This window comes from Alligator mississippiensis, chromosome 1 (genome assembly GCF_030867095.1).
Source record: "Alligator mississippiensis isolate rAllMis1 chromosome 1, rAllMis1, whole genome shotgun sequence".
NCBI classification, from domain to species: domain Eukaryota; kingdom Metazoa; phylum Chordata; order Crocodylia; family Alligatoridae; genus Alligator; species Alligator mississippiensis.
In genome coordinates, this window is record NC_081824.1 from 390809538 (window position 1) to 390822977 (window position 13440).

Here is a 13440-nt window from a genome sequence, read left to right on the forward strand (position 1 = left end):
TTAGTGCAATTGAGTTTTTGGAGGAAATGACAGATTCGCTAATGGGAGATATTGGTACTGAAAATTCAAAACATTTGATTGAAAACAATCTAACGTGTGAGGAAGCAGGTTGCAAGAGCAAGCGAATAGCTTGAGATAATCTGAAAAAAAGTGGAAATTTCCCATGTACAGAATTACTTTAATTAAGATTCTTATCACACATCTAGATGTGCAGCCCCATGAATCATGTCTCATATAAATAGTACACTCTTTCTAAAACAGGCTGAGGGACAAGTTGTTATAATTTGGAGAGTACATTCCGGATCTAAGCTTTATATGACGATCTAAGCTTTATATGCAGCTATATGAAGCTTAGATGCTTATATGCCCAGTCTAACGTTGCATTTCTATGAAAGGTTATTTTAAACACAGAAAGGTCATCAAAATAAACGGAGAGGGAACCCCCCTCCCCAACACTGCCAAACTTTCAATCAAAAAGGGAAATTTCCGAGCTCAAGCTAAACCTCCACCCTTAAACCTCATCGTGGTTAGGTATTAGGACATAAATGGGGCCTGGATATTCAAATGTGTGCCGGATTGCACAGCCTGTCAATTTAGTGACTGCGCATGTGTGAGCAAGCGCAAGAGCTAATTGTACACTGATACCTGGTTATTACACATCAAAGTTGGATCGGTGCTATAGAGTCACCTGTTGTTCACCGGCCGCTGCAATACCTAGACACAACAGGGTGGGAGTAAGCACTCAGCTGCAGCTCTCTAACATGGCAAGTTCCTTCAGCCTTGCTCTAATGAACGCAGCTGCCCCATTTTAGCCAAACATGCAGAGCTATATATATATATATATATATATATATATATATATATATATATATGGATGAGAAAACAAAAATCATGCGAGAATGGGAATGGTCTTTTATGCACTCGAAAGACACGCAAGCACAAAGTGAGAAAGACCCGTGATCAAAAAAGTTCCCGGAGACAAAAGGTGCGAGCGTGCCCTTGCCCTTGCCCCATCCCAGCTGGGCACCGGCCCGCTTTAGCCCCGCACGCCCCGCACGGTGCCCGGCGCGCTTTGCTCCGCCACTGCCCGGTCTCGCCAGGAAGTCCTCGGGAGTCGCTTGAGTTGGGCTTTTTCTTCTGGAGTGCTTGGCGCTCCAGGCAATTACAACTTGTCCGCACAAACAAAGAGATCTGGCGATAAAACGAGGCCGGCTCTTGCTGTTAACCGCCCAGCCCTGCCAATTTGGCATTGTTTGTTGCCTGGGGGGGCTCAAAATAAATAAATAAATAAATAATAGCTGATAAATAAATAAATAATAATAAATACAGAAATGCGCGCAAAACTAACTCAACCAAAGAAAAATAGATAAATGCACAGATAACTCACTACCTAAATCAAAGAAAAATAAATACATGCACACGTAACTAACTAACTATCTCAAAGAAAAAGAAAGACATGCACGCACAACTAACTAAATCAGACCAACACACGATCTGAGCTTTGTTTGCAAGTGGATCTGCTCCTCTCCCACCCGGTGGGAGATGGGTGACCAAGCAAAGTTTCCTCTGCGCCCCCGCCACCTTTCATGCCCTGAAAGAGACGCAGTTTAATCTCTCTCTATCTCTCTCTTTTTTTAAAGAAAGGCTTGAAATGTTCTTTATATACATTTTTTTTTTAATGGTGTTGACAAGCGATTGTTTGGAAGGGCTTGGAAAATTGCATCTCGTCTCTGATGAGATGAAATATGAAACATGTAATCTAACGGTTTATGAAGAGGAGGAGGAAGAGGGCTCTCTCTCTCTCTCTCTCTCTCTGATTCTTTGCTCCGGGTTGCTGGTTGGATAATTTGGGTTAATACTAGTGAGTGAGGCTTTTGCTGCTTCAAAGGGTATTTCAAGTTGCCGGAGCTCCTCCCCTCTGCACCGTGTGACAACAACAACTCGTCCAGAGAGCGAGCGAGCGAGCAGCGAGCGGCAGCAGCAAGCCAGCACTTTTTTTTTCCCCAGCTCATTTTCTCTCTGTCATTTCCCCCTCTCAATCTTTGATCAATGTGCTCGCCAGAGAGAACCGAAGTCCTTCCAGCCTCCTCCTTCCCACCTTCCTCTTTCACGCGGTGCTAGAGCCAAAAGGACCACAAAAACAAACTGCCCTCCCCACCTCCCTCTCTTCTCCCCTGCACCCCAGCCCCGGGAGCGGACTTCTCCTCCTCGCTGGCGGGACACTTTGTGCGCCTCTTCCCCTCTCTCTCGCTGCCCTCTGCTCTCCGGGCTTGGGGGTCCCTCTCCCCCCCCAGCCCTTCTCCCTCCCCGCCCCCCCCCCCCACCCCTTCCCTTCTCTCTCTTTCTTGCTTTCTTTCTCTCGTGTGTGTGGCAACTTTGTGCTCCCCCCCCGCCCTACCCCGGCTCCGTATATGTGACCATGGCCGTCCCGGCTGCCTTGATCCCGCCGACCCAGCTGGTCCCCCCGCAGCCTCCGATCTCCACTTCTGCCGCCTGCACCACCACCACCACCACGTCGTCGGCCACCTCGTCGCCGTCTCCGTCCGTGGCTCCCCCGCCAGCCGCGTCGGGGACCAGCGTGTTCCGGCCGGAGCCCCTCGGAGCCGCGGCGGCCGCGGGCACCTCCAGCACCGCCGCCGCCAGCGCGGGCAGCGGAGGAGGCGGCGGCGGCAGCGGCAGCGGCAGCACCGGCGGCGGCGGAGGCGGCGGCGGCAGCAGCAGCTGCAGCCCCAGCGCGGGCACCGCCGGCGGCCCCGGCCCCGCCGCCCCCAGCGCCAGCGCGCCCAGCGCCGGGGGCAGCCTGCCCGGCAAGCCCGTGTACTCCACCCCGTCCCCGGTGGAGAACACCCCCCAGAATAATGAGTGCAAGATGGTGGATCTGAGGGGGGCCAAGGTGGCCTCCTTCACCGTGGAGGGCTGCGAGCTCATCTGCCTGCCCCAGGCTTTCGACCTCTTCCTCAAGCACTTGGTCGGGGGCTTGCACACGGTCTACACCAAGCTGAAGCGGCTGGAGATCACGCCCGTGGTGTGCAACGTGGAGCAGGTCCGCATCCTGCGGGGGCTGGGGGCCATCCAGCCCGGCGTCAACCGCTGCAAACTCATCTCCAGGAAGGATTTCGAGACCCTCTACAACGACTGCACCAACGCGAGGTAAAAGGCGAGGCGCGCGCGCGCACACGCACCCGCACCCTTGCACACCCGCACCCCTGCACACGCGCACCCATGCATATGCATACCCATGCACACTCACACACTATGCACGCTCACAGCCATGTACACCCGCACCTATACACATGCACACACATGCACACATGCACACGCACACACGGAGCCACGCTGAGCCCCCCCCATCCCGGCTCCATCCCAGCCTCGCACATGCAGCCCGGGCCATCGCCGCGCCTCTTCCCGGTGTCACTGAGCAAGTGGAGCCTGTGTGTCCCCTCCCCGCCCTGGGCGGCGTGCGCTCGCCCCCTCCCCGCCTCCAGAGCCGGGCAGACAGCGGGCGAGGCGGGGTGGGGACTCCCATGCGGGCAGCGGGAAGCTTCCCCCCCGCCCCCACTGCCACCCTACTGCCACTGAGCTGCCCCGTGTCTACACGTGGGACTCCCCCCCCCCCCCACACACACTGCCTCTGTGTGCTCAGGGGGTCACACACTGTTTGGAGTGGGGAGCAGTATGGAGTGGGGGGACAACCAGGAGGTGATGGAGGGGCAGGATTTGTGGGCACTGGGGAGAGAGCAGAGCAGGGCACCCTCCCCCTCCCCCCCCCCCCCAACAACTGAGAGAGCCAGACAAAGGCAGCCGGCCTAAAATTGGCACAGTTAGCCATGCTGGGGGCAGGGGGGGGGGGGGACCTGATAAAAGAGGAAATTCCTGTTGAAATACCAGAGGCAGACAAGGTTCTTTGAGAAGATACGATATCTTTGATTAGACCAGCTCGAGTTGGAAAAATTGCTCTTTGCAAGCTTTCGGGCACAACCACCCTTCTTCAAGCATAGCTTGCTTCAAAAGTGCAGCGTGAAGTGGGGAGGGTTAGGGCTATTATCCCCAAATCGGTCAGTGCCCGGGTTGCATCTGTCTGGCCAAGGGAAGGGGGACATCAGGTGCCCCCTATAAATTGCAGAGGGGTCCCCAGTGTCTTCACTTCAGCCAGGTCCTTGGGTGGTGGTAGTGGAGGTGGAGGGGGGTTCTGGCTTTAAGCAGCTTTAAATACACTGTCACCTGCTTACAGTGCTCCTCTGCTGTCTACATTGGGCAGGCAGGGAGATCTATATGAAAGAATGACCAGTCTGACATTAACCCAGAAAGACACCAAGACTCCAGGCCTTGGTGGGAAACTTTCTACAGTGGCTCAGCTTGACCAATAAAGAGACTTTAGTCTGTGCCAAGAATTTTTTTTTCTGTAACAGCAAATCATCTCTTCCACCTAATCACTTGGGTTGATTTCACTTTCTATTATTATTACTACTATTACTGTATTATTACTATTATTATTATGACGGCTGCTTAAAGTGCAGCAAGAGCAGCACGTGGAGAATTGTTCATTTTGTTGTGCAGTGTCTGGGTGTGACTCTCTGAATTAGCTGGGGGGAGTTGGATTCATTAGCCCAGGTCAAGGCAAAGGAAAACACTTTCTCCATGGTCTTTAGTTGTAGATTGATTATTGAAGCATCTGAATATTTAGGGGGACAAGAAGGCAACTTGCTCTAGAGGAACTTAAGTAACTACTTTGGAAACCTTTTGGGAGCTAGAGAGATCTTGGTTGGTGGTGGAATCAAGAAGAGTTTGAAAAATGAGTAACATACTGCTGGGATTACATTTGTATGGGTGCATATATATACTAAAGAATACACAGCATTAAAAAACAGGATAGCCTAGCTCTGAGGGGAAACCTGTGTACATTTGTTAGGTTGTAACATGATTTGGGAACATGATTAAAACCAGGGTCACAGCACACCAGCACTGCAAAACTGACTGTGCTTCAACAGCCTCAGGAGATAGTTGTGCTGTAATCTGACATGGTAGAAATTACAGTGTGTGTGTGTGTGTGTGTGTGTGTGTATGTGTACACACACACACACACACACACACACACACACACACACACACGGCAAGCAGGATATGACCCCCAGGAAAATAATGGGAAGAGTTTATGGTATCTATGCACCCCGTATTTTTACATTATATATGAGTGAAGCAGAGTAGTTCGGTGAGTTTTGGTAACGTGGATTTCACCATTAGTACATACAACTCTATTTACTTTCTAATCTTTTTTCTTGTGTATGACTTACTCTGGCTTGGTTTTAACTACTTGTAACTTTAATGCAATTTTGTAAAAATTTTGAAATAATGGATCTAGTAATTTAAATTTCCTTTTATAAGACAACAGTTACTCTGTTCTTTATCTGATATTTTACTTATTATTGTGATTGAAAATATAAGAACAAACTCCATTCCAGTATATAAAATATTACATCCACACCATCTAAAATATCTTATCACCGCTATATTTGTATCACAGTCATTTGACACACTTGAGTACCACTCTGATCCTTTTTTTTAGATGATGCTTACAACTTAGTCAAGGTTAATACATTATTCAATCAGATGTGGATTTCAACAAAGCTATTCATTTGTCTTGTGTAAAATCTCATTTGATTAATCTAAACGCTTTTGTTAGGCATCTGTTGTGATGACAAATACTTATAACAACATATTTAAATGAACTTGACTTTTTAAATTTTGCACCTATCTGGTTGAAAAGATATTTCATATTTACAAGCTTTTACCTTAAGTCTTAAACTGAAGCCTCAAGATTTGAAAAGTTTTTCAAGTGCCTGTTTTCAGCAATATGGTTAATTTTAAGTGCAATATTGCTATACTTAAAAATCAATAAAACAAATCAATAAAACATCAGGGAATTTTCTCTTGAATACTTAACTTACAAGTCAGTTTGCAAAGTGAATTGGTTTCTGTTTTTATCTGTGATCCTAATAATAATAAGAACAATAGTATTCAAAGAACCTTTTTCTAAATAGGGTCCCTAAATCACTGGCAAATAGTTTTCCGGTGTGGAAGGCAATTCTTTTTTCCCATTCATCCTGACCTTTGCTTATGTCTTCTCCACAGAAAGCGCTAGTCACCAAACATAAATTCCAGAAATAGCTATCAGGACTTTATACAAAACTATGATGAAGCGGGATTGGCATGGATGAGAATCTTTGGAGAGATGATAGAAAGCCTGCTGCCAAGCAAAACGAGAGGTGTAAAGGCAAAAACCTTGAAAATATTTTAGGTTGTCAAGCCAAAATTAGTCAGCTTACATCAGTTATTTAAGAAACAAAGCATAGCATACTATCCATTGAATGTTAACTGCATAGGATTAACGACCTGGTACCTACCCTCATGATTGTTTCCTAGTCTCTTGTGTTCCTGAGTTCTTGTCGTGGAATTTTGCCATTCCTCATGCAATCTTTCCATTCACTGAACTGGGCTTTGGATCAGGCCCTTTTTGAGTAGAGATGGAAGGCATGCCTTTTTCTGACCTCCCTCCTGTGGCCAGTATATGTTAATCTTTTCTGACATGAGGATACGGTTTTGAATGAGTTCACAGAGTTCTTAGTAAAAGTGAAGAATCCTAAGTATTGTTTGGTAGCAGTATTTAAAATGTGAAAAATTGTTTTTTGAGTATAGCAAAGCAGCAGGGTATAGAATTGAAAATAATTATGTCCAATGCTTGACTTATATTGTAGTAAAACCAGTTCATTTTTGTTAGCTTTTGCACCTTTCAAAATAGATTGCAATAGCATATTCATGTGTAGAGAACGCTGCATTCCTGTTTAGTTTGCCTGTTTGACTTTTCTTAAAAATATGCTGTCTAAATAAGTTACTATAGTTCAGGTATGTTTTTGGTGAACAGGTCAGCAAGAAACAGATTACATACCACAGATCAGTTCATACAAATAACATCTCTGGTTTATAAGTTCCCATATCATACTGCAAATTGTTGAGATAGTACGCAGTTAAAGTATTCTAGGTTTTATACACAAAGGGGTCCTCTGGAACATTAGAAGGTAACGGGCAGTACCTATAAATTCAAGGAGAGTCTAAAAGGTTGGAAGATAGCTCTTTAAAACTTACCCCTGCCAACCCTCTGCCTCTCCCCACCTCCCAAACACTCCAATCTTTTATATCCAGTTCATAAGGTTTTCTTTAGTCAGTAAAGATTGTAATTAGAAAGTAAGATCTTTGGAATATAATGATTACTGTAGACTAGACTTCATCCCTTTATTCTGGTATCTGGTCTCTGGCACTAGACCAATATCCGATACTTTGGGGGGGGGGGGGGCAGGGATACTCCTTGTCATTGAATGTACTTAGTCAATTGTGTGATATGTGCAGATACATCCACACATGAACATTTATAGTACTGGTGGTGGTCATGCAGGAAATTTCCTCCTGACCCACTGAGGTGATTATCTTTATCCTGAAGCATGCAGCTTGATTAACTTTATCATTATCTTAGTTGACATAGGTATGAATAATGTTAGTGGACATAAAATTATGCAGCTCTTTTTACAAATATTTTTAGAGATACGCTATAGATTGCATGAAGAACTATATCCTTTTCTCGCATGTACATTTTTAGTAACTCTTATTAAGAGAATTAAATAGGAATAATGAACGTATGGAAACAAATGAGATGCCCTTGCATGTTTGTCAGCAAGGGTTTTGTATTCTTTTCCTTTACAAACTTTTACTATCTCATTAGTTGTAAAATTCAAATTTAGGATCTTATCCTACTCTCTTTGAAATTATTTCTAACATTTACAGGATAAAGGCCATGGTACTCAATTTTATTCAGTCGTGATGATTGCTAGAGGTTAGAATTGTTATAGATAAGTTATGACGTATAACTTCCAAACCTTCTTACTTCAAACAAATTTCCTGTTAAAATGGACATATTCTTGTTGTAGTAGATTTAAAGTTTTAAATAAGATTTAATACCATTTATTCATTTATAATGCCCCCTATTGGTTGAAATCCCAATTTTGTATGGGTGAATCACTATTTGCAGAGGGATGGTATTTTTAGTAAGTTACTAGCATGGTAGACTAGAGTGTACTTACTTTTATTTATTTTTAATCCTTGTATCTGAAACAGGGTTTTGTCATTTAGCCTGGTATGTATTCTGAATGCTTTTTGGAAACAGTAACTTTGTTTCACTACTACTTAATATTTTTTCAGTCTTTTCTGGTTATGTTACTAAAGCATTTTGACCATTTTTCCCCTGTCAGTTTGGTTCATCATCTGAAATGCATTACATATGAACCATGGAATTTAAGAATGCATGTGCTGTAACATACAATAAAAATGAAGAATGATATACTGTATATATTTATACACTTACACCTGTACTACATTTTCCAATTTTAATCCTTTAGTTCCAGAACTATATTATTGACATATGAAATTAATATGGCAGTGTCTGCTAGTCTGGGGCAGGTAGGTCTCTGCTAGCCTTCCAACTATAACTTCTTCATGGGAGAGTTTTACAACTTGTCTGTAATGATTCACTTCTGGCTGAAGCTGGCATGTGTAGTTCCAGACTGAAAATATTCTGCTTTATTACAGTTACCAGTACCAATGAATACCAAGCTCAAAATAGTGTCTGTCTATTTTAAATAACGGCACTAGTTTTATTGGATTTGGATTTATTTTGTTTCTTTATAACTTAAATATGGATTGTTTAAAAATAACTTTTGGGGCATATGCTCTATATTGTAAATGAATTCCATTCATTGTTTTAAAATAGTTAAGTTATTAACCTTTTGCAAATTATGTACTGCACATGAGCAGTAATTTTTTCAATAATCTTTAAATGTGCATACGGTAACAGCACCATAATGTGGACTGACATAATATGAATTGACAGTAAATTTTTAGTTGCCTAAATACATATTTAAATGATAGCACTGAAGAGTCATCTGCAAAAAGCTATTATGATTCAGAGTTAATTCATATATAGATAATGTCTTCCATGTACATTATGAAGGATTTTTTTCTTTCTCTATTATCGCTATAATTTATTTAACTTTTCTCCCCTCCTCTCCAAACAACACAGTCTTTTTTACTTAAAGGCAAGGCTATAACTTTATGTGATAAAAGCCAGAAGATTGACTCCCTGGAGTAACTTCATCCTAAATTCACCTTGTTCTTGTTATTTATCTGATACAGTGCCCAGCTAGGGCTATCTAATAACAATTGTTGATACTCGGTTTCATAAGAAATGCAATTTATTGGTGAATATGACATCTTAAATATGGAGTTTTGACATCCACTATGAATTTTTTGGGAGTTCGTCATTTTAAAGCACACTTATTTGATAGAAGAAAAGGAGAAAAAACGCACATGTTTTTTTCAGTGAATAAATGCAGTGTGAGGTTTTTTAAAATGGTTTTAGTGAGAGGTTGTGTTTGTACGTTTAGGTCTCAAACCTGCAGCCTTTACTCACGTAATCAAGCCTACCAAATCCAATGAAACATCTTAATTGAGTAATGATTAAAGAAATGGACCTATAAAGCATGTTTAATTTCACAGTGCTTTAAATTATGTTTTTGAGGTTTAAATGTGAAATGTTTTCTTAAAGTTTGCATTTTTGGATGGTTAATGAGAATAAATACATCCTCTCAAAATTCTAGTTTAATGATCCTGGTAATTATTGCTTGGATTTCATTAAACATTTTAGAGTTTTGAGCATACAACCTTGTGAAGAACTCTTTGTACCCCTTGTTTTTATGAACAACAGTACCCACATAACTTTCTGTTTAATATCAGTTTAAAGGCTCACATTCAATGCAAGAGAATTCATCGACTATGGTAAATAATTTTTGTTGCCTTATGGGTAAGATCAAGTATAGCTTGTCTGTGAAAATTTTATTGTTTGAAGTTAGAGAACTATAATTTTTGTTCAGAGTATCAAGCAGTGAGATTTTATGCGTACTGCAAGGTTGAAATCATTCATTTATCCACAATCTAGGAAGAGTGGAACAGGTGCAATTATGATTTCCCTGTGCACCTCACCACACCAACTGGGAGTTCTCTCTCCATTAAGATAAGAGGGTGTTTCAGTCACAAAATTTTATTCATCTTTAATTCTTTTTAAATTTTGCTCTTAATTAGCCAAATTATTAAATTTGGCCCATACAGGTGATCATTTTTCCTTGTGATCCAAATCAAGCATGGATTTCAGCTAGGCTTTGGGGTTACCTTTGCTTTGCACATTATACATGTGCATGACGAATAAAAGTTGCTAAAATAACAGGTTTCCATCTAAGCACCTACTGCTGTTGTTTCTTAGGGTGGACTACTAAACAAGGTTCAAAACACAAATGTTCTTGTTACCTGATGAGAATTTGGTCCTGGGGTGAAACTGAGCACTTCCATCTTTTAGCCCAACAGCCCAGTAGTTAGGACACTTATCTGGTGAGTGGGAGGCATAGATTTAAGGCCCCCAATAGTAAACATTGGTAGCGGAACTGGGTGACAGGGAAGAGAAGAAAGATAGTGTTAAATATGACTTGTACAGATATTTTACATAATTGACAGCCACTTGTTTGTTGCATCATGATGTCATAGCTGAAGTGCGTAACTCCGAACAGATAAAGTCTCTTGCATGCTAGCGCACTTAGTGCTGCAGTAGTGAGAGCAGACAATTTTACACATTTGAACAAAAGCCTGTTATCAGAATGTGCTTGGTATTTATGCATTGTTGCATAGCATCAAAAGTAAGGCTTACTTTTAGGAAAAAATGCAATACCTTGACATGGGGAAAAAAGTGAAAATTTGCAGCCACAAAGAATATTATTGCACAAGAATTGCAAAAGGAATTTAAAAATTGACTAGTATTAAATTATATGTGTTTCGACCTTGATTCCATGTGCGTCATTTCCTAATAGAAGATTATAGCAGGATTTTTCTTGAGTGAAAAAGCACAATAAAATTACTGAATTTTAAGCATTATGTAAAAGCTATATATTATAAATCTTATAATTAATCTAGACATGGTTTTTTAATAGTTTAAATGTTCTTTAAAATGCATTACATAAGATATTTGGGATTGTAATCTTTTAAACCTAGGTAAAGTATAAAGTTAAAATAGAACTATAAAATATAAAATTAATAATTTAATTGATTGCTTGATACAATTACATCTAAATCGTATTTCACTTAGCATGCCTAAGTGGTGTGTACATTGTGTATAAGTGCCAATATATAGTTTGGGATTCTGTTTTCCCTGTCAGGAAATTACCCTGCATCCATACCTGCTGAAAGTAATATGGTGTCAGCAGTGCAGCCCCTCACACCTTTTAACCCTGGAGCCTAGAGACCAGGGGACTTAGGTTTTAGGTCTCCTTCCCTCTGAGAGGGCTTGAACCTGTACCCACTGCTTCCCAGAAAAATGCTCTAACCACTCTACATTGCATTTAGTATTAATTGGATAAAATAGATAAGCACTAATGGGCAGGCGAGTGCCCACCTTCTGGGGCAGCATCCACATCATTGAGCCATACATTCTTCCTCTTGGTTTCACTTGTCTCTTCCTCTTGGGCCTCAAGAGGAGAGCTAAAGATGGGTCTGGGCAATCAATGCCTGACCCATTACCTAGGGGTTATAGCACTTTTTTAGGAAACACCCTCTGGGTAATGGGGGCCTTAAATCTATGCCTCCCACTCACCAGATAAGTGTCCTAACTACTGGGCTGTTGGGCTAAAAGATGGAAGTGCTCAGTTTCACCCCAGGACCAAACGCCTACTAGTCATAGTTTTTGTCTGACTAATATTTCAGGATATTTCTGACCTTATGCATGCATTAGTCAATTTTATTTCTTCATGCAGATGCCTGGTTGTAGTGCAATCCTAACGAGCATGCTCAATATGCTAATGTAGGCAATGCTGTACAGAAAACTGTATTTAAGTGCCAGAAAATTAAGTTACACAGCTATATACATGACACTGAGTCATGCAGTGTGAAATAGGAGTTGGCCTTTAGTGACCACCAGAAGTATAAATGAATTTCTAATAATTAACTTGATTTTGATTTGGTGTGAAAAAAAATCCTTTTTGGTGTATGTCATGTACTGCGTCCAGTTTTGGGCCCTCCACTATAGAAAGGATGTGGACAAGTTGGTGAGTCCAGTAGAGGGCAACAAAAATGGTTCAGGGGCTGGGGCACATGACTTATGAGCAGGGATTCTGGTTTTCTCTGATAAACCAAAAATTGGGGATTTTTTTTAAACTAACCCAAAATCCACATTTTTCCATGATCCAAATGAAACACTATACCCCCCCCACACACACATACATACGTATATATACACATACACACACACACACAAATATATTAGTGGTGTTTCATTTTAATCATGGAAAATGTGGATTTTGGGGTTGGTTTTTTTTTATTTGAAAATTGCAGATTTTATTTTTTTATCAGAGAAAACCAGGATCCCTGCTTATGAGGAGAGGCTGAGGGAACTGGGTTTACTTAGTCTGCAGGAGAGAAGACTGAGAGGGGATTTGATAGTAGCCTTTAACTACATGAAACATGGATGTGTGCCCCCAGAGGCTGGAGGGGCATGGTGACTGTCCCCAGGCAGTGGTGGTGGTGTTGGTAGCGGGGACATGGCAGTGGTGAGTGGGGAGCTCCTGCAGGTGGCCACAGTGGTGTTGGCGGCGGGGCGGGGAACGTGTGGTGAGCGTCCATAGATATTGCTGGCGGCATCGGCAGTGGCCAACGGCAATCAGGGACCACCTGCAAATGCCTCTGGTGGTATCAGCGGCAAGGGGGAATGCGGTGGCGAGTGGCGACCACCTGCAGGTGTCACTGGCAGCATCGCTGGCAATTTTCACAGGGGGTGCACTGCCAATCTTAGAGGGTGCACGGGGATGCATATGCACCCCCTATGCATCACTAATGACTTGAAGGGTGGTTCCAAAGAGGGTGGATCTGGACTGGACTCTGTGGTGGCAGATGACAGAACAAGGAGAAATGGTCTCATGTTGCGGCAAGGGAGGTTTAGGGTGGATATTAGGAAAACTTTCTCACTAGGAGGGGGCAAAGCACTGGAACAGGTTACCTAGAGTGGTGGTGGAATCTCCATCCTTCAAGGTTTTTAAGGCCCAGCTCAATAAAGCCCTAGCTGGAATGATCTAGTTGGGGGTGGTTCTGCTTTGAGCTGGGGGTTGGACTAGATGACCTCCTGAGGTCTCTTCCAACCATAATTTTTCTATGATTCTATGATTTCTATTTATAGACATCTGTAGAAATATAAAATAAACTTTCTAGTCTTTACATTGAAAACTTTATATCTGGTCTTTAGACTTTTGAATACACTTTCAGAAAGTGAGCAGTCTTTGTGCCTTCAGTTGGACTCATCCCATG

The 13440-nt window shown here is 42.4% G+C and overlaps 1 protein-coding gene across 8 annotated transcripts in view; it reads left to right on the forward strand.

The window, feature by feature from the left end:
- The first annotated feature begins 1850 nt into the window (after positions 1-1850).
- DACH1 (dachshund family transcription factor 1) overlaps positions 1851-13440 on the forward strand; it is a 529445-nt gene continuing 517855 nt past the window's right edge. For all 8 annotated transcript variants that reach the window (XM_059721974.1, XM_059721936.1, XM_059722019.1 and 5 more), the window contains exon 1: positions 1851-3150. In XM_059721974.1, coding sequence (XP_059577957.1) covers positions 2420-3150 — 731 coding nt within the window. In that variant the 5' untranslated portion in view covers positions 1851-2419. The remainder of the gene's footprint in view (positions 3151-13440) is intronic.